General features: G+C 43.7%; 1 protein-coding gene across 4 annotated transcripts in view; it reads left to right on the forward strand.

The window, feature by feature from the left end:
* ptpn13 (protein tyrosine phosphatase non-receptor type 13) overlaps nucleotides 1-22,896 on the forward strand; it is a 178,313-nt gene that overhangs the window by 15,615 nt on the left and 139,802 nt on the right. For all 4 annotated transcript variants that reach the window (XM_046305174.1, XM_046305175.1, XM_046305177.1 and 1 more), the window contains exon 2: nucleotides 13,506-13,625. In XM_046305174.1, coding sequence (XP_046161130.1) covers nucleotides 13,511-13,625 — 115 coding nt within the window. In that variant the 5' untranslated portion in view covers nucleotides 13,506-13,510. The remainder of the gene's footprint in view (nucleotides 1-13,505; nucleotides 13,626-22,896) is intronic.

Raw genomic sequence — 22,896 nt, forward strand, 5'->3', positions numbered from 1 at the left:
GAGTGACAACGATGAAAAAAGTTTAGTGGAAAGAAGGCATTGAGCTGCATGTATCATTTGTAGGAAGTGACTATAAGAGGTAAAGGTGCTGAAAGTTGAGGCCCTGCCACCATACCATGAGACATTAAACATCAATCACTGGAAAAGATCAACGGTGTGAGATTGCTAACATTTTTAAAAGCTTACACACAAGGTTGTCAAAACTATTTAAAAAAATAATTTCTTACGTTTTAAAATACAAAATGTTTAAATTTTTTCACAAGAAAAATGCTACCGATTTTTAGTCGAGTAAATTCCTCACCAAATAAATGTTTATTATGTTGTAGCGAATCCCTACTTTACATCTGAGATGTTTGTTGTGCCCAACGTTGGTTCAGTCATAACGTTCTTTTGAATACAGGGTGGGTGATAGATATTCCCATTCAAGTTATTCTCTGATGTGTGGCCCTCCAACCATCTTTATGGTACCATTTTTGAAAAGTTCAAATGTAAATTTTATTACATTTCTCTGCCAAAACATATCTGTTTTAAATCATACTGTCAATCCTCCATATAAAACCTATTAAAATATAGATAATGGAATGGACATGAAAATATTTTAAATTGCCATTCGACAGGTTGGGTGGACCAGCGGCTGTCTTATCAACAGCACAAATCCGGAATTGTGTTTAGCAAACCATAACTCTCTATGCACAAGGACTACTTTTAACAATGTACGCTGGACATTTTACAATAACATTTACTGGAAGAACTGTGCATATGCAAAGTTTAGGTAACAAGAATTTCAGTAAAACCTCCCTCTGTTTTATATCCACGTTTCCCCCCAAAAAAACAACTCTTTAAATATCTGCTCCGACTTAAGATTCAACGATGTATGCAGAAAGAATGGGGTGTCCGCTATGACGTGACACAAATCTACTTTGGTTATTGAACTACAGTAAGTGAAATGGATTTACACCTGGTAACTAACTAACCTGGTAACTAACCTGGTAACTAACTAACCTGGTAACTAACTAACCTGGTAACTAACTAACCTGGTAACTAACTAACCTTTCTGTAACGGAATTTTATCATGGGATCCCGATGCATAAGAAATGAATAATTATGGAAATGAATGTCATTCTCTTCATGGTGATGTATCCTAATTAGGTACACAAAAGGTATACGTATGAAATATCTTCCTTTTGCTTATTTGAGTGTTATTTTACACACTAGTATATGCTGCTATTTTTAATGAGCTCTGCCCTCAAAGACCAAATTTGATTGGTCTGGATAAAGTCTAAACCAATCAAAGATGTCTGTTTCACAAGTTTGTACAGCACAGTAAAGTACAATATATTATAGTGTACTCAACTGTAGAGTTCTCTACTGTGTAATGAACTCTACTGTAAGAAATACTTTTATTGTCCATTTACATAAAACCATTTTTTTTGTGTGGCGTCAGCATACAAATACACAACACTATTACATGCAGTACTGAAAACGTGAAAGTCACAGATTTACATGTTCACGTACTGTATTCAAAGCCTACAGCCTACAGCCTACTGTCCCACTGTCCCACTGTCCCACTGTCCCACTGTCCCACTGTCCCACTGTCCCACTGTCCCACTGTCCCACTGTCCCACTGTCCTACTGTCCCACTGTCCTACTGTCCCACTGGTCCAGCAGCTCGATGGCTGACAGAACAACTTAACATTGGGCAAAATGTTGTGTGGGGTCCTCTATGATTTGCTTCACCTTGCCTGTTAATCATAGACACTCTGAATCCCCCCCCCCCCCCCCCACTCCCGCACTGCAAACTCAGCACAAACTGTTCTCCATTTTGGGAATACATTATCAGCACTTTTATTTCCATGACTGATGAAAACTAGTTTTCTCATGGCTCTGTCTTGTCTCTCTGCAGCAGACATATGGTGAGCAATAAAATCACAGTATCAAATCCCATATACAGTGGGGAGAACAAGTCTTTGATACACTGCCAAATTTGCATGTTTTCCTCCTTACAAAGCATGTAGAGGTCTGTCATTTTTTTTTATTATAGGTACACTTCAAACAAAAATCCAGAAAATCACATTGTATGATTTTTAAGTAAGTAATTTGCATGACATAAGTATTTGATACATCAGAAAAGCATAATTTAATATTTGGTACAGAAACCTTTGTTTGCAATTACAGAGATCATAAATGTCCTGTAGTTTCCTGTAGGCCTTGAAATACATCCACAAGTACACCTCCAATTGACTCAAATGATGACAGTTAGCCTATCAGGAGCTTCTAAAGCCATGACATCATTTTCTGGTATTTTCCAAGCTGTTTAAATTTAGTAAACTTAGTGTATGTAAACTTCTGACCCACTGGAATTGTGAAACAGTGAAATAATCTGCCTGTAAACAAGTTGGGAAAGTTACTTGTCATGCACAAAGTAGACGTCCTAACTGACTTGCCAAAACATATAGTTTGTTAACAAGAAATGTGTGGAGTGGTTGAAAAACAAGTTTTAATGACTCCAACATAAGAGTATGTAAACTTCTGACTTCAACTGTAGATAAGTATTCAAACCCTTTACCCAGTACTTTTGTTGAAGCACCTTTGGCAGCAATTACAGCCTTGAGTCTTCTTGGGTATGAAGCTATAAGCTTGGCACACCTGTATTTGGGCGGGGTGTTCTCCCATTTCTCTCTGCAGACTTGTCCTGACGGTACTCCTGCGTTGTCTTGGCTGTGTACTTAGGGTCGTTGTGCTGTTGGAAGATGAACCTTCACCCCAGTCTGAGGTCCTGAGTGCTCTGGAGCAGGTTTTCATCAAGGATCTCTGTACGTTTCTCTGTTCATCTTTGCCTCGATCCTGACTAGTCTCCCAGTCCCTGCTGCTGAAAGAACATCCCCACAGCATGATGCTGCCCCCACCATAGGGATGGTGCCAGGTTTCCTCCAGACTTGACGCTTGGCACATCATAGAGTCCATACCCCGACGATATGAAGCTGATTGAGTGTAGACCCTACATTGTTCAGACTTGTTCTCAGGTCTTGCCTCATTTGACTGTATGAAATGAATTCAAAAGGTTTTTCCCAAGCAGAGATTTGTTAAGGTGTGTCTCTAGTGGAACACGTGCTAGTTCTGCAGTTAACCTACTGTAAATGAGGCATGTCTATGATAGTCCTAACTGCCACCCTATTTAGTACATTACTTATGAGCAATTCCAATAGTAAGGTCAACCTGCGCATGGAAAAACAAAATCCCTTTATTCTTTATTTAACCATTTTAAAGATTTACCTTGAATGTGTGTATTTACATTTGGCCTTTAAAAAAAAAACATTATTTTATTTTTTAGTACAAGGTAGGATAGAAAGGCTCTATTTTCAGTCAACCAGAATTCACAGCTTTGGCCAATGGGCTCACATAGCTTGTTTTGGTACCCACCCCCACCCCCCATCGGTCCCCCTGTGTTTCTGACCAAGTCGGAAGGTTAATGAAACAATAAAGAAATGTTTATCCATTCAGTGATGTTATAGAATTAACCCTGATTTGGGCAGGAAGTGTCACATCTGTAACTGATGAGGAGAGGTTGTTATTGTCGACTCGTTTAGAGTATGATTGAATGCAAACTTTCTGTGTGTGTGTGTGTTCTATCTATTCTCCCGTTCTCATATGAACTGTAATCATGCGTTGTTCTGCTAACTGCTGCATTGCATGTGATCACATGGCATAATAAAAAGGTCTATTTATTTATTTTGATCCAGTTTAACTTCCTGAGTAACTACGGGTACCCCCCAGTGACACTATTGGTCTGTGTAGTCTGCCCTGTGCATGCTTGTTAACTGCAACTGGCAAGCCTTAGGTGATTTACAATCTGACAACAAATGTATACTAAAATGCAAATCCTGTGCCACTGGTAGGTTATAATTTAATGTTGTTTTTTACCATATCACATGATGAAAGGGAAGTTTAGCCCTTCATAGGAAACATAATGATATATGTCAATATATAGCAGGGATGAGTGAAGAATGAGTCCATCTAGCTCAAATACACAAGGGAATGAAATGAGTATCAGTCCCTGAGTCTAGGGTTAGAGGTATACACTTTTTCATGGAAAGAGCCTAATGTTTTATAGACTGACTGACCAGGGGAATCCAGGTGAAAGCTATGATCCCTTATTAAATTCACTTCAATCAGTGTAAATGAAGGGGAGAGGAGACTGGGTTAAAGAAGGACTTTTATGTCTTGAGACATGGATTGTGTATTTTCCGTGGTATACTCGGTGTATATACACAGGCAGTTTGTGTGACTGGTAACCCATTTTAAGACTGACTCTGATGCTGTTGAGATGCAGTTCTTGATAAGAAACGACCACACAAGATTTGTGTCGATCTCGCCAGCCAATGACGACCAGGCCTGGGTGGCTGCAGGTCAAGTTGTTCAGTCTCTGTGTCCTTTTTGTGGACAACATGGAGAGGGACTTTTTTTAAATGTATTTTTTTTATTGAATTTTACCCCTTTTTCTCCCCAATTGTTTTAGTAGCTACTATCTTGTCTCATCGCTACAACTCCTGTACGGGCTCGGGAAAGACGAAGGCTGAAAGTCATGCGTCCTCCGATACACAACCCAACCAAGCCGCACTGCTTCTTTAACACGGCGCGCATCCAACCCGGAAGCCAGCCGCACCAATGTGTCGGAGGAAACCCCGTGCACCTGGCAATCTTGGTTAGCACGCTCTGCCCGCCATAGGAGTTGCTGGTGCGCGATGAGACAAGGATATCCCTACCGGCCAAGCCCTCCCTAACCCGGACGACGCTAGGCCAATTGTGCGTCGCCCCACGGACCTCCCGGTCGCGGCCGGTTACGACAGAGCCAGGGTGCGAACCCAGGGTCTCTGGTGGCACAGCGCCACCCGGGAGGCCTCAGGAGGGACCATTTTTAATAATACATCTGTCATTAATAATATAGAATGACATTTCTAAATCGTTGTAAATATGAAATGGAATGCAGTGTCATTTGCCAGACACCTAGGTATTTATAGTTGTCCACATGTTCTAAGTCCGAACCATCCAGATTAGTGATGCTAGGCGGGCGGGTGCAGGCAGCGATCTGTTGAAGAGCATGTAATTAGATTTACTAACATTTAAGAGCAGTTGTAGGCCACTGAAGGAGGGTTGAAGCTCTTTTTGGAGGTTAGTTAAGTGTCCAAAGAAGGGCCAGATGTATACAGAATGGTGTCGTCTGCGTAGAGGTGAATCAAAGAATCACCCGCAGCGAGAGCGACATCATAGATGTATACAGAGAAGAGAGTCGGCCCGAGAATTGAACCCTGTGGCACCCCCATAGACTGCCAGAGGTCTGGACAACAGGCCCTCCGATTTGACACAATAAACTCAATCTGAGAAGTAGTTGGTGAACCAGGCGAGGCAGTCATTAGAGAAACCAAGGCTGTTATGTCTTCCGATAAGAATACGGTGATTGTCAACTATTTTTTTTCTTTTACAGAATATTTACATGGGATTAAAACAAACACGTTTTACTGCTGCACCATCTTGGAAACTCAGATTACATGGATTACGACAGCGTCAGTTCCCGGCATCTGTCATAAAACAGTCGGAAGCATCCTTGTAATCTCCCGTACTCGTGCTCCAGGATAGCACAAGGTTTTTGCCTTGGGAACAAATATGTTTCTTACAATAGAACTGCAGATGATGACAGAACTTCAGGCTTTTTGGTCAGGCAGTATCCCGGGACCGATTGTAGCGTTCACAGGTTCTAAAATCTAAAAGTGTATATAAATCAAACTTTGTAAGGAAACAACTTTTTTTTTAAAATACAAAAGTCTCGTTCAGCATGCTGCCAGGTTTTATTTCTCTACTCAATTGCGCTTGTTTACAAATACAGTTTTACATGAAAGAGGTGGTTAACTTTGCCCCAGACAATAGATCTGAGATGGACTTCAGTTTCAGTCATGTGATTTTTGTTTTTTTAACCCCTGCTAATGTTTTAATAGATTCAGAATTTATTTGCCACATGGACAGGATACAATCCGGTGTAAAACAGGTACAGCGAAATTCTTACCTTGAAAGCTCTTTCCTTTGCCTGGCCACTCAAACTCCTTGCTCCAGCCAAACGCTACTCCAGCCAAACGCTATTCAATCAATCCCTATACCAGTCTGCTGTTCCCACATGCTTCAAGAGGGCCACCATTGTTCCTGTTCCCAAGAAAGCTAAGGTAACTGAGCTAAACGACTACCGCCCCGTAGCACTCACTTCCGTCATCATGAAGTGCTTTGAGAGACTAGTCAAGGACCATATCACCTCCACCCTACCTGACACCCTAGACCCACTCCAATTTGCTTACCGCCCAAATAGGTCCACAGACGATGCAATCTCAACCACACTGCACACTGCCCTAACCCACCTGGACAAGAGGAATACCTATGTGAGAATGCTGTTCATCGACTACAGCTCGGCATTCAATACCATAGTACCCTCCAAGCTCGTCATCAAGCTCGAGACCCTGGGTCTCGACCCCGCCCTGTGCAACTGGGTACTGGACTTCCTGACGGGCCGCCCCCAGGTGGTGAGGGTAGGCAACAACATCTTCTCCCCGCTGATCCTCAACACGGGGGCCCCACAAGGGTGCGTTCTGAGCCCTCTCCTGTACTCCCTGTTCACCCACGACTGCGTGGCCACGCACGCCTCCAACTCAATCATCAAGTTTGCGGACGACACAACAGTGGTAGGCTTGATTACCAACAACGACGAGACGGCCTACAGGGAGGAGGTGAGGGCCCTCGGAGTGTGGTGTCAGGAAAATAACCTCACACTCAACGTCAACAAAACTAAGGAGATGATTGTGGACTTCAGGAAACAGCAGAGGGAACACCCCCCTATCCACATCGATGGAACAGTAGTTTAGAGGGTAGCTAGTTTTAAGTTCCTCGGCATACACATCACAGACAAACTGAATTGGTCCACTCACACTGACAGCGTCGTGAAGAAGGCGCAGCAGCGCCTATTCAACCTCAGGAGGCTGAAGAAATTCGGCTTGTCACCAAAAGCACTCACAAACTTCTACAGATGCACAATCGAGAGCATCCTGGCGGGCTGTATCACCGCCTGGTACGGCAACTGCTCCGCCCTCAACCGTAAGGCTCTCCAGAGGGTAGTGAGGACTGCACAACGCATCACCGGGGGCAAACTACCTGCCCTCCAGGACACCTACACCACCCGTTGTTACAGGAAGGCCATAAAGATCATCAAGGACATCAACCACCCGAACCACTGCCTGTTCACCCCGCTATCATCCAGAAGGCGAGGTCAGTACAGGTGCATCAAAGCTGGGACCGAGAGACTGAAAAACAGCTTCTATCTCAAGGCCATCAGACTGTTAAACAGCCACCACTAACATTGAGTGGCTGCTGCCAACACACTGTCATTGACACTGACCCAACTCCAGCCATTTTAATAATGGGAATTGATGGGAAATGATGTAAATATATCACTAGCCACTTTAAACAATGCTACCTTATATAATGTTACTTACCCTACATTATTCATCTCATATGCATATGTATATACTGTACTCTACATCATCGACTGCATCCTTATGTAACACATGTATCACTAGCCACTTTAACTATGCCACTTTGTTTACTTTGTCTACACACTCATCTCATATGTATATACTGTACTCGATACCATCTACTGTATGCTGCTCTGTACCATCACTCATTCATATATCCTTATGTACATGTTCCTTATCCCCTTACACTGTGTATAAGACAGTAGTTTTGGAATTGTTAGTTAGATTACTTGTTGGTTATCACTGCATTGTCGGAACTAGAAGCACAAGCATTTCTCTACACTCGCATTTAACATCTGCTAACCATGTGTATGTGACAAATAAAATTGGATTTGATTTGATGTGGGTTTATACATATAAAGTGACTGGTAGTAGGATATACACGAAGTGGACAGAACATTAGGAACATGAGACTGACCAGATTAAATCTACGATCTCTTATTGATGTCACTTGTTAAATCCACTTCAATTAAAGGATAATATATATATATATATATATAAGCCTTGAAATATGAATTTTGTATGTGTTCCATTAAATGAGCAAGACAAAATATTTAAGTGCCTTTGAATGATGGTAGTATGTGCTAGGCGAGCTGGTTTGTATCAATAAGTGCCACGCTGTTGAGATTTTCACGCTCAACCGTTTGTGTATCAAGAATGATCCACCATCCAAAGAACATGGAGCCAACTTGACACCAACAGTGGGAAGCATTGGAGTCAACATGGCCCAGCATCCCTGTGGAATGCTTTTGACACCTTGTAGAGTCCATGCCCTGACGAATTGAGGTTGTTCTGAGGGCAAAATGGAGTGCAACTTAATATTAGGAACCTGTTCCTAATGTTTTGTGAACTCAGTTTTCAGCCTTGTATGCATGTAAAGTTCCTAGTAGAAGGAATATAATAAATACTGACACTAATGTACTAATGGTAATATATAAACTCAGAAAAAAAGTGTCCCTTTTTCAGGACCCTTGTCTTTCAAAGATAATTCGTAAATATACAAATAGATCTCCAGAGCGTCTGCTAAATGACTTAAATGTAAATGTAAAGGGTTTTAACACTGTTTCCCACGCTTGTTCAATGAAACATAATCAAATAACATGTCTATGACACACGTTCCGTTAATGGAACCCCCCCCCAACATTCCGCTGAAAAGGCAGCGCAGGAAATTCAAAATATATTTTCAAAATACTTTACTTTCACACATTAACAAGTCCAATACAGCAAATGAAAGATAAACATGTGGTTAATCTACCCATCGTGTTAAGATTTTAAAAAATGTTTTACAGCGAAAACGTAACGTATATTTGTTAGATCACCACCAAATCCAAAAAACACACAGCCATTTTTCCCAGCCAAAGATAGTCACAAAAGCAGAATTAGAGAAAATGAATCACTAACCTTTGATAATCTTCATCAGATGACACTCATAGGACATGTTACACAATACATTTATGTTTTGTTCGATAATATGCATATTTATATCCACTAATCTCGGTATACATTGGCGCCATGTTCAGAAATGCCTCGAATATCCGAAATAATCACAGAAATAACAGAAATACTCAACATAAACTTTGATGAAAGATACATGTTTTACATATAATTAAAAGATACACTTGTTCTTAATGCAACCGCTGTGTCAGATTTAAAAAAAAACACAAAAAAGCATACCATGCACTATTCTGAGACGGCACTCAGAAGTAACAACATTACTCCGCCATGTTGAGTCAACAGAAATACAAAATTACATCATAAATATTCCCTGACCTTTGATCTTTCATCAGAATGCAGTGCCAGGAATCCTAGTTCCGCAATAAATCGTTTTGTTCGATAATGTCCATTACTAGTGTCCAATTAGCTACTTTTGTTAGCACGTTTAGTTCACATGTCCAAAAGCTGGCGCTGATCCAGGCGAACTCGGACAAACTTCAAAAGGTTATATTCCAGGTCGAATAAACTGGTCAAACGAAGTAGAGAATCAATCTTCAGGATGTTATTATCATATCCAATAACCTTCCAACCGGAGCATTCGTTTTTATCTACAGAGTAATGGAACGCATGGCGATATCAAGAGTAATGCGCATAACCAGGAACTGGCATTCTGCCAGACCACTGACTCAAATAGCTGCCATCCGGTCCCACATCACACTAGAGGCTTCATTCCACGTTCTACTGACTGTTGACATCTAGTGGAAGGCGTAGGAAGTGCGAACACATCCATATCTTACTGGGATGGGAATAGGCGATGAGTTAAATCAACCAGCCCCAGGATTTCCACTTCCTGTTTGGAAGTTTGCCTGCCCTATCGTTTCTGTTATACTCAGACATAATTCAAACAGTTTTAGAAACTCCAGTGTTTTTTAAAATCCAATAGTAATAATAATATGCATATATTAGCATCTAGGACAGAGTAGGAGGCAGTTCACTATGGGCACGCAATTCATCCAAAGTGAAAATGCTGCCCCCTATCCCTAAAGTTAATGAACATGCACCTGTGGAATGGACAGATGGTAGGCAATTAAGGTCACAGTTATGAAAACTTAGCACACTAAAGAGGCCTTGCTACTGACTCTGTAAAATGCCAAAAGAAAGATGCCCAAGCTCCCTGCTCATCTGCATGAATGTGCCTTAGGCATGTTGTATTCGGCGCACGTGACAAACTTTGATTTTTTTATTTTTTATTTCACCTTTATTTAACCAGGTAGGCTAGTTGAGAACAAGTTCTCATTTGCAACTGCGACCTGGCCAAAATAAAGCATAGCAGTGTGAACAGACAACACAGAGTTACACATGGAGTAAACAATTAACAAGTCAATAACACAGTAGGAAAAAAATGGGCAGTCTATATAAAATGTGTGCAAAAGGCATGAGGTAGGCGAATAATACAATTTTGCAGATTAACACTGGAGTGATAAATGATCAGATGGTCATGTACAGGTAGAGATATTGGTGTGCAAAAGAGCAGAAAAGTAAATAAATAAAAAACAGTATAAAAACAGTATGGGGATGAGGTAGGTGAAAATGGATGGGCTATTTACCAATAGACTATGTACAGCTGATGCCTCCTTTGATTTACAAGGAGGCATGAGGATTGCAGATCTGGCCAGGGCAATAAATTGCAATGTCTGTACTGTGAGACGCCTAAGACAGCCCTACAGGGAGATGGGACGGACAGCGATTGTCCTCGCAGTGGCAGAGTGTAACCACACCTGCACAGGATTGGTACATCCGAACATCACACCTGCGGGACAGGTACGGGATTGGCAACAACTGTCCAAGTTACACCAAGAACGCACAATCCCTCCAATGCTCAGACTGTCCGCAATAGGCTGAGAGAGGCTGGACTGTGTGCTTGTAGGCCTGTTGTAAGGCAGGTCCTCACCAGACGTCTCCGGCAACAACGTCGCCTATGGGCACAAACCCACCGTCGCTGGACCAGACAGGACTGGCAAAAAGTGCTCTTCACTGACGAGTCGCGGTTTTGTCTCACCAGGGGTGATGGTCAGATTCGCGTTTATTGTTGAAGGAATGAGCGTTACACCGAGGCCTGTATTCTGGAGAGGGATCGATCTGGAGGTGGAGGGTCCGTCATGGTCTGGGGCGGTGTGTCACAGCATCATCGGACTGAGCTTGTTGTCATTGCAGGCAAACTCAATGCTGTGCGTTACAGGGAAGACATCCTCCACCCTCATGTGGTACACTTCCTGCAGGCTCATCCTGATATATGACCCTCCAGCATGACAATGCCACCAGCCATACTGGTTGTTCTGTGTGTGATTTCCTGCAAGACAGGAATGTCAGTGTTTTGGCATGGCCAGCGAAGAGCCCGGATCTCAATCCCATTGAGCACGTCTGGGACCTGTTAGATCGGAGGGTGAGGGCTAGGGCCATTCCCCCCAGAAATGTCTGGGAACGTGCAGGTGCCTTGGTGGAAGAGTGGGGTAACCTCTCACAGCAAGAACTGGCAAACCTGATGCAGTGCAGTACTTAATGCCGGTGGCGGCCACTCCAGATAATCAATCAAATGTATTTATAAAGCCCTTCTTACATCAGCTGATGTCACAAAGTGCTGTACAGAAACCCAGCCTAAAACCCCAAACGGGTGTAGAAGCATCGACTGTTACTTTTGAAATATATAATATATAATAAATAATAATATATGCCATTTAGCAGACGCTTTTATCCAAAGCGACTTACAGTCATGTGTGCATACATTCTACGTATGGGTGGTCCCGGGGATCGAACCCACTACCCTGGCGTTACAAGCGCCATGCTCTACCAACTGAGCTACAGAAGGACCTATATTGATATTGATCCCCCCTTTGTTCAGGGGCACATTATTCAATTTCTTCTAGTCACATGTCTGTGGACCTTGTTCAGTTTGTCTGTTGAATCTTATATGTCAATTGCGTTTATTTTCAGCAAACTTGACAGTGCGAGGACGTTTCTTTATTTTTTCTGATTTTAGTGACCAGGAGCAGGATAAATAGATACTAATGTATTCTTGTAAACAGGAGTAATAGTGACTAGTAGCAGAATAAACAACTAATGTAATGACACTCAATAATCAATGGACAGTAATAATAATGTAATGGGGTTATTTAATCAATAATGATTTTAGCAGCAGCGTAGGTTGTCTGAGTGTGTAGAGAGAGACCTGTCGATGGGCACGGTCAGTGAGGATAGTCTGTAGTAGAACAGTAGTCATCTATTTAACCATCTAGAAGCTGTGTGAGTCTGTTGGTCCGAACCTTGATGCACCGGTACCGCCTGCCGAACTGTAGCATGGAGAACAGTCCACGTTTCGGGTCGTTGGAGTCTTTGGTATTTTTTGGGGGAAGGGGGGGGTGTGTTTCTCATATATAATAGTCTCCTGTGTTCATGGAGGGAGTTGTTATTCCTCACACTCCCTGGCTTTTATAAGTACGTCACTGGGCTGTTGTGTCACTGGGCTGTTGTGTCACTGGGCTGTTGTGTCACTGGGCTGTTGTGTCACTGGGCTGTTGTGTCACTGGGCTGTTGTGTCACTGGGCTGTTGTGTCACTGGGCTGTTGTGTCACTGGGCTGTTGTGTCACTGGGCTGTTGTGTCACTGGGCTGTTGTGTCACTGGGCTGTTGTGTCACTGGGCTGTTGTGTCACTGGGCTGTTGTGTCACTGGGCTGTTGTGTCACTGGGCTGTTGTGTCACTGGGCTGTTGTGTCACTGGGCTGTTGTGTCACTGGGCTGTTGTGTCACTGGGCTGTTGTGTCACTGGGCTGTTGTGTCACTGGGCTGTTGTGTCACTGGGCTGTTGTGTCACTGGGCTGTTGTGTCACTGGGCTGTTGTGTCACGGGGCTGTTGTGTCACGGGGCTGTTGTGTCACGGGGCTGTTGTGTCACGGGGCTGTTGTGTCACGGGGCTGTTGTGTCACGGGGCTGTTGCGTCACGGGGCCGTTGCGTCACGGGGCCGTTGCGTCACGGGGCCGTTGCGTCACGGGGCCGTTGCGTCACGGGGCCGTTGCGTCACGGGGCCGTTGCGTCACGGGGCCGTTGCGTCACGGGGCCGTTGCGTCACGGGGCCGGTGCGCCGTGTCAGCTGGAGGAGAGCAATATGTGATGGGAGACCTTGCCCGTATTACACTACTGGTGTTGTAGTGACATCACATTCTTTATCCTCTTTCTCTCCTCTCCCGTTTTAAAACTCGCGTGGAATGAATCACATAACATAAGATCTGTTTACAGGAGATCCCCACTCCCTGGAATTAACACCCCCCTCCCCAATTACAACAAACCACTAAGCTAAAGTATGTTTTAAATGTATTTGTTATTTCTGTCCCTCCGGGATGATGCATGTCCATCATTTTTTGGTTTTGTTATAATTTCAATATACTGTAAACCACTGTCCCCACTTAGCACGTTTGAATAATAATGTGTGTTTATTTTCTCCTCTCAGGGACGATGCATGTCTCTCTGGCTGAAGCTCTGGAGGTGCGAGGAGGTCCCCTTCAAGAGGAGGAGGTCTGGGCTGTCCTCAGTCAGAGTGCTGAGAGCCTCCAGGAGCTATTCAGAAGAGGTACGTTGACATAGCACCCGGCACAGCCAGAAGAGGACTGGCCACCCCTCATAGCCTGGTTCCTCTCTAGGTTTCTTCCTAGGTTCTGGCCTTTCTAGGGAGTTTTTCCAAGCCACCGTGCTTCTACACCTGCATTGCTTGCTGTTTGGGGTTTTAGGCTGGGTTTCTGTACAGCACTTTGAGATATCAGCTGATGTAAGAAGGACTTTATAAATACATTTGATTACAGTAATCACAAGATTCATCAAAGTTTCAGTACCCCCTGAGACGAGGGTGTTGAGCATAAAGCGAGTCTGACGTTATTCAGTGAAGCTACTGCAGCCACGACATATCGCTAGGTAACCAGAGTTCACTGTGTAAACCTTAGGGTGTGAGACTGCTGAGAGCTCCCGTTGTCCAGACACAATCTACTTCTTCCAGCGCACACCAGAGAGCGATTCAGAGGTGTGTGTTCATTGTCATCCAGTTCCCCTGGTTTATCTGGTCTGATCGGACGAGTTGAAGACTTTTAATCTTTCTGTCATTCTCTGTTCTTTCTTTTCTTTCTCTCCATTCTCCGCATATAACCATCCTTGTTATGTTAACTGTTGTGTATCGGCCTCCATTTTGTTTTCCTCAAACAAAAAGCCCACAAAATACCCTCTTTTTCTTTTGCCTCTCTTTCTATCTCTCTAATTTTCATCTCATTTACACATTTCCCAGAAAGTCTATGGTCCTGCTGAGACGGTGACCCAGGATGGTGGTTTATTTAAATGACTCATGATTGTTATCTGCTATATCTCCAATGTCTCCATGGTAACTATATATATTTTTTATATGCAGTGCATTCAAAGTATTCAGACCTCTAGACTTTTTCTACATTTTGTTACATTACAGCCGTATTAAAAAAATTATGAAATTGTTTTTTTCCCCCTCATCAATCTACACACTTAACCCATAATGACAAAGCAAAAACAGAATTTTTCCAAATGTATAAAAAATGTCAAACGGAAATATCAATCAAATGTATTTATAAAGTCCTTCGTACATCAGCTGATATCTCAAAGTGCTGTACAGAAACCCAGCCTAAATACCACAAACAGCAAGCAATGCAGATGTAGAAGCACGGTGGCTAGGAAAAACTCTCTAGAAAGGCCAAAACCTAGGAAGAAACCTAGAGGAACCAGGCTATGAGAGATGCCCAGTCCTCTTCTGGCTGTGCAGGGTGGAGATTATAACAGAACATGGCCAAGATGTTCAAACGTTCAAACGTTCATAGATGACCAGCAGGATCAGATAATAATAATCACAGTGGTTGTAGAGGGTGCAACAGGTCAGCACATCAGGAGTAAATGTCAGTTGGTTTTTCATAGCCGAGCATTCAGTTAGACGGCAGGTGTGGTAGAGAGCGAGTCGAAAACAGCAGCTCCGCGACAAGAAGGTAGCAGCTCCGCGACAAGAAGGTAGCAGCTCCGCGACAAGAAGGTAGCAGCTCCGCGACAAGAAGGTAGCAGCTCCGCGACAAGAAGGTAGCAGCTCCGCGACAAGAAGGTAGCAGCTCCGCGACAAGAAGGTAGCAGCTCCGCGACAAGAAGGTAGCAGCTCCGCGACAAGAAGGTAGCAGCTCCGGTGAACAGGTCAGGGTTCCATAGCTGCAGGCAGAATAGTTGAAACCGGAGCAGCAGCACGACCAGGTAAACGTTATATCAAGTCCACGTCAGTATTCAGACCCTTTACTCAGTACTTTGCTGCCAAAGGTGCTTCAACAATTACAGCCTAGAGTATTTTTGTGTATGACGCTACCAGCTTGGCACACCTGTATTTGGGGAGTTTCTCCCATTCTTCCCTGCAGATCCTCTCAAGCTCTGTCAGGTTGGATGGGGAGTGTCCCTGCACAGCTATTATCAGGTCTCTCCAGAGATTTTAGATTGGGTTCAAGTCCGGGCTATGCCTGGGCCACTCAAGGACATTAAGTCTTGTCCCAAAGCCACTCCTGCGTTGTCTTGGCTGTGTGCTTAGGGTCGTTGTCCTGTTGGAAGGTAAACCTTCACCCCAGTCTGAGGTACTTTGGAGCAGGTTTTCATCAAGGATCTCTGTACTATGCTCTGTTAATCTTTGCCTCGATCCTGACGAGTCTCCCAGTCCCTGCCGCTGAAAACATCCCCACAGCATGATGCTGCCACCACCATGCTTCCCCGTAGGGTTTCTTCCAGACGTGACGCTTGGCATTCAGGCATTCAGTTCAATCTTGGTTTCGTCAAACCAGACAATCGTGTTTCTCATGGTCTGAATGCTTTAGGTGCCTTTTGGCAAACTCGAAAAGGGCTGTTGTGCCTTTTCCTGAGGAGCAGCCACTGTCTGTACACTCTACCATAAAGGTCTGATTGGTGATCAGCTTGGTGATTGGTGGAGTGCTGCAGAGATGGTTGTTCTTCTGGGAGGTTCTCCCATCTCCATAGAGAAACTTTGGAGCTCTGTCAGTGACCATCGGGTTCTTAGTCACCTCCCTGACCAAGGCCCTTCTCCCCCGATTGGTCAGTTTGGTTGGGCGGCCAGTTACAGGACGATTCATGGTGGTTCCAAACTTCCATTTCAGAATGGAGGCCACTGTGTTCTTGAATCTTCAATGCTGCAGAAATGTTTTTTGTACTGCTCCTCAGATCTGTGCCTCGACACAATCCTGTCTCGGGGCTCTACGGACAATTCCTTTGACCTCAGCTTGGTTTTTGCTCTGACATGCACTGTCAACTGTGGGACCCTACATAGACAGCTTTTCCAAATCATGTCCAATCAGTTGCATTTACCACAGGTGGACTCCAATGAAGTTGTAGAAACATCTCAAGGATGATTAATGGAAGCAGGATGCATCTGAGCTCAATTTCGAGTCTCATAGCAAAGTGTGAATACTTACGTAAATAAGGTATTTCTGTTATGTATTTGAATACATTTGCAAGAAATTCTAAACATGTTTTCGGTTTGTCATTATGGGGTATTGTGTGTAGATTGAGGATTTTTTTAAATGCATTTTGGAAAAAGGCTGCAACGTAACAAAATGGGAGGGGGGGGTCCAGGGGTCTGAATACTATGTGAATACACTGTAAATGTATTGTATAGCATATGTAAGTACAATTTCATCACAATGCATAATGCAATTAATTCACACCCACCCCATGTGTTACATACACACGTACTCGGGGGGGAAAAGCAGTGCATGCAATCAGACAAACGATCAACAACAAACTATTTATTAATGTTAATAAACATTTCACTCATTACTTTATTATTATTATTACCATGATTTGGATGTGGGAATGCTAGATGTCGTCTTTTGATGTCAAGTAAAATCTTGTCCAAAGGGATCTAGCTACGGAACAGAAATACAAACGCAATTATTTTAATGAGTTAGTTCATATAAGGAAGTAAATAAATGAATTGGGCCATGAACTAAGGATTTCACATGACTGGTAATATAGATATACATCTGTTGTTCACAGATACCTTAGTAGAAATGTAGGGGCATGGATCAGAAAACCAGTCAGTGTCTGGTGTGACCACCATTTGCCTCATGCAGGGTGACACATCTACCTTCGCATAAAGTTGATCAGGCTGTTGATTTTGGAATGTTGTCCCACTCCTCTTCAATGGCTGTGGAATGTTGTCCCACTCCTCTTCAATGGCTGTGGAATGTTGTCCCACTCCTCTTCAATGGCTGTGGAATGTTGTCCCACTCCTCTTCAATGGCTGTGGAAGGTTGTCCCACTCCTCTTCAATGGCTGTGGAAGGTTGTCCCACTCCTCTTCAATGGCTGTGGAAGGTTGTCCCACTCCTCTTCAATGGCTGTGGAAGGTTGTCCCACTCCTCTTCAATGGCTGTGGAATGTTGTCCCACTCCTCTTCAATGGCTGTGGAATGTTGTCCCACTCCTCTTCAATGGCTGTGCGAAGTTGCTGGATATTGGCGGGAACTGGATGATGCTCTCATACATGTCATTCCAGAGCATCCCAAACATGCTCAATGGGTGACATGTATAGTGAGTATGCAGGCCATGGAAGAACTGGGACATTTTCAGCTTCCAGGAATTGTGTACAGATCCTTGCAACATGGGGCTGTGCATTATCATGCTGAAACGAGAGGTGATGGTGGATGAATGGCACGACGATGGGCCTCAGGATCTCATCACGGTATCTCTCTGCATTCAAATCACCATCAATAAAATGCAATTGTGTTTGTTGTTCGTAGCTTAATACCCTTACCGTGACCCCACTGCCACCATGGGGCACTCTGTTCACAACGTTGACATCAGCAAACCTCTTACCGACGTAACACCATCGGTTAAAGCTGGGATTCATCCTTGAAGAGTATACTTCTCCAGCGTGCCAGTGGCCGTCGAAGGTCCACGTTTTCCCACTGACGCCGGGTTACAACGCCAAACTGCAGTCAGGTCAACACCCTGGTGAGGACGACAAGAACTCAGATGAGCTTCCCTGAGAGCGTTTCTGACAGTTTTTCATCAGCAGTCTGGGTGGCTGGTCTGACGATCCCGCAGGCGAAGAAGCCGGATGTGGAGGTCCTGGGTTGACGTGGTTACAGTTGTGAGGCCAGTTAGACGTACTGCCAAATTCTCTCAAACTACGTTGGTGGCTTATGGTAGAGAAATTAACATCTCTGGCCACATCTCTGGTGGACATTCCTGCAGTCAGCTTGCCAATTACACACTCCTTCAACTGGAGACATCTGTGGCATTGTGTTGTGTGATAAAACTGTACATTTTTTTTGTGGCCTTTTATTGCCCCCAGCACAAGGTGCACATGTGTAATGATCATGCTGTTTAATCAACTTCTTGATATGCCACACCTGTCAGGTGGGTGGATCTTCTAGGCAAAGGAGAAATGCTCAATAACAGGGATGTAAAAAACAAAAATCGCAGAATTTGAGAGGAATAAGCTTTTTGTACATCAGGAACATTTCCGGGATTTTATTTCAGATCATGAAACATGGGACCAACAACATATTCCGTTTTTATATTTTTGTTCAGTATATATATTTAATTTATCCGCAGTGTTTAAAGTAGGGGGGGGATGATCTGCTTTCAAGAATGTTAGATATTTTTTTGCTGCAAGCTCATGCGGATCAATATATTGATTTCATGGATCTGGTTCACTAGTCCCAAACAGAAACAAACTAGGCATGAGATGTATAAATCTGTTAACTTTCTGAAATTGTGTTGATTACGGATTCCTAAATCCATGTCCACAAACGTGATTAATAAGTGCCCTTTTTGCTTCTTACAGCGCCATCAAAGGAAAGACGTTTTGGCGTTCATTCATTTATTCTCGCTGTCATACTTTGATTCCACACACCCCTCTGATCCTGTGTTACTTTGACCTCTCCTCTCCCGTGTCTCTCCTCTCCCGTGTCTCTCCTCTCCCGTGTCTCTCCTCTCCCGTGTCTCTCCTCTCCCGTGTCTCTCCTCTCCCGTGTCTCTCCTCTCCCGTGTCTCTCCTCTCCCGTGTCTCTCCTCTCCCGTGTCTCTCCTCTCCCGTGTCTCTCCTCTCCCGTGTCTCTCCTCTCCCGTGTCTCTCCTCTCCCTCTCTCTCCCGTGTCTCTCCTCTCCCGTGTCTCTCCTCTCCCGTGTCTCTCCTCTCCCGTGTCTCTCCTCTCCCGTGTCTCTCCTCTCCCGTGTCTCTCCTCTCCCGTGTCTCTCCTCTCCCGTGTCTCTCCTCTCCCGTGTCTCTCCTCTCCCGTGTCTCTCCTCTCCCGTGTCTCTCCTCTCCCGTGTCTCTCCTCTCCCGTGTCTCTCCTCTCCCGTGTCTCTCCTCTATCTTTATTCAGCTTTTCCTGGTTGTCCCCCAGTCTCTCTCCTCTACCGTGTCTCTCCTCTACCGTGTCTCTCTACTCCACTCCAGTCTCTCCACTCCCGTCTCCTCTTTATTCAGCTTTTCCTGGTTGTCCCCCAGTCTCTCTCCTCTACCATCTGTCCTCTATCTTTATTCAGATTTTCCTGGTTGTCCCCCAGTCTCTCTCCTCTACCATCTGTCCTCCATCTTTATTCAGATTTTCCTGGTTGTCCCCCAGTCTCTCTCCTCTACCATCTGTCCTCTATCTTTATTCAGATTTTCCTGGTTGTCCCCCAGTCTCTCTCCTCTACCATCTGTCCTCTATCTTTATTCAGATTTTCCTGGTTGTCCCCCAGTCTCTCTCCTCTACCATCTGTCCTCTATCTTTATTCAGATTTTCCTGGTTGTCCCCCAGTCTCTCTCCTCTACCATCTGTCCTCTATCTTTATTCAGATTTTCCTGGTTGTCCCCCAGTCTCTGAATATCTGTTGCATTTGTTTTTGAAAATCTACCTTATTTGATAAATAAATAAGCTAAAATACAACAGTATGGTTGAGAGCCAGCTTAGTGCAGAACTGACGAGTATCAGTAACTGGCTCAGACAACAAGCGGTCTCTTCATTTGGGGACAATGGAGTCCACTTTATTTGGCTTTAAGATTAGGCTAGGTAGATCATCAGGTGTTAGTTACAGTTGGTGACACAGCGGTTACAGCCGAGAACTGTGTTCGATAGTTAGGCTGTTCACAAGACAGGTTCCTGCACAGGGGAGTAATTGCCAAGGTCAACCAGAAAGTGAAGTTTCAAGTCAGAAAGGTCACATTTCTAGAGAAAAAGGGACCTTTAATTGTTTTATTTTACCTTTATTTTACTAGGCAAGTCAGTTAAGAACAAATTCTTATTTTCAATGACGGCCTAGGAACAGTGGGTTAACTGCCTGTTCAGGGGCAGAATGACAGATTTGTACCTTGTCAGCTCGGGGATTCGAACTTGCAACCTTTCGGTTACTAGTCCAACGCTCTAACCACTAGGCTACCCTACATACACCTTAGCCAAATACATTTGAACTCAGTTTTTCACACTTGCAGCAGTGTTCCTTGCCTCACTTTGACTGCATACTCTGCAGCCTCACTTGGACTGCATACTCTGCAGCCTCACTTGACTGCATACTCTACAGCCTCACTTTGACTGCATACTCTACAGCCTCACTTTGACTGCATACTCTGCAGCCTCACTTTGACTGCATACTCTGCAGCCTCACTTGGACTGCATACTCTACAGCCTCACTTTGACTGCATACTCTACAGCCTCACTTTGACTGCATACTCTGCAGGCAGCCTCACTTTGACTGCATACTCTACGTGGTACAGAAGCTTCCATTTGTTCATTTAATAACAAGCTACAGGCAGCTCAGGCTATAATGTCAAGGGTCTTGCTGAATCTTCTCCCTCGGGCTCTTGTTGGCCCTTCTCAGCTCAGTGTACTACGGTGGCGATCAGTTGATGAAAGAGTCATTCAGCAGACGCTTGAATTAGACCATTAAATCGTGCATGGTACAGTCCCCCTAGTATCTGAAGGGCTGCCTTACTACTGTTAGAGACTGTCATTCCTACGCCACGAGAGGCAGTGCTACAGATTTTGTGCCATGTCGGTTCAAGAGTGGTACGGGCCAGAACACGTTTTTAAATATGAAGGTGGAGAAAAACTCCATGGCTGAGAAACCGTTTCTGTCTTTTGGTTCAAAGCCACTCCACACACACACACACACACACACACACACACACACACACACACACACACACACACACACACACACACACACACACACACACACACACACACACACACACACACACACACACACACACACACACACACACACACACACACACACACACACACACACACACACACACACACACACACACACACACACACACACACAGACACAGACACAGACACAGACACAGACACAGACACAGACACAGACACAGACACACACACACACACACACACAGAGAGAGAGAGAGAGTGGCTTTGGCTTTGAACCAAAAGACTGGCAGAAACGGTTTCTCAGCCATGTGTTCTGGCCTGTACTGTGTGTGTGTGTATATACATACATACAGTTGAATTTTGAAGTTTACATACACCTTAGCCAAATACATTTGAACTCAGTTTTTCACAATTCCTGACATTTAATCAGAGTGAAAATTCCCTTTGGAAATTGCTCCTAAGGATGAACCAGACTTGTGGAGGTCTACAATTATTTTCTGAGTTTTTGGCTGATTTTTCTTTTGATTTTCCCATAATGTCAAGCAAAGAGGCACTGAGTTTGAAGGTAGGCCTTGAAATACATCCTCAGGTACACCTCCAATTGACTCAAATTATGTCAATTAGCTTATCAGAAGCTTCTAAAGCCATGACATTATTTTCTGGAATATTCCAAGGCAGAGTCAACTTAGTGTATGTGAAATTCTGACCCACTGAAATTGTGACATAGTTTATTGTAAGTTAAATCATCTGTCTGTAAATAACTGTTGGGAAAATTACTTGTGTCAAGCACAAAGTAGATGTCCTAACAAACTTGCCAAAACTATACTTTGTTAACAAGGAATTTGTGGAGTGGTTGAAAAATGAGTTTTAATGTCTCCAACATAAATGCATGTAAACTTTTGCCTTCAATTGTATGTATATGTGTAAAATATATATATGCATTTTTTTTGTGTGGATATTGTGTATGATTGCGTGCATATCAGTGCCCATGTCACTAATGTTTCTGCCACTAACCTAGCAAAAGAGGACAACAATGGAAACATGTCTCTGACTCTGTGTAATTCTATTACATGAATTAGTTGCCTGGCCTGTATGTACTTTAACATAGCAAATGAAATGCTGAACGAATGAAATGGTGTTTCAGGATGTCAGGAAGATGCAGTATGTAGCTACCTAAATGTTCTGGAATATTCCCCGAAACCGATTTGTAGGCTCACGAGGACGTAACCACCTACTCCATGTAAAACTTGTTTTTATTTTATTCTTTTTTTGTTTTTATTATATTAGATCCATTTTTTGATGTATGAACATATTTAAAAGTGAATCCAAAATGACTTACTGAACTATTTCGTATGAGCTGTTAAGGGAGTAAAGTTGGCTCAACAGTGCTTCTCCAGTGGATCATGTTTTTTTCTTTACTTCATTCACGGTGTCCTTCTCACCCTCCGTTGGTCCTTCAATGAAAACAATGTAGCCTATATTTTGTAGTGCGACGTTCAAGGAAACGTGTGGCAGATTGACATCTAGAAATATCATTACTTATATTTTGTTCTATTGAGTGACTAATTTCTCATCTCCAGCAAATGACCTATTGAGCTTTAAGATGTTCCACAATGCAAGCTGCTGGTACCTCAGCCTGCACAACCCCAGTGTTCAACAGATAAGGATAGGGGGGGTTGTGGTGC

Source organism: Oncorhynchus gorbuscha, linkage group LG16 (assembly GCF_021184085.1).
Source record: "Oncorhynchus gorbuscha isolate QuinsamMale2020 ecotype Even-year linkage group LG16, OgorEven_v1.0, whole genome shotgun sequence".
Lineage (NCBI taxonomy): Eukaryota > Metazoa > Chordata > Actinopteri > Salmoniformes > Salmonidae > Oncorhynchus > Oncorhynchus gorbuscha.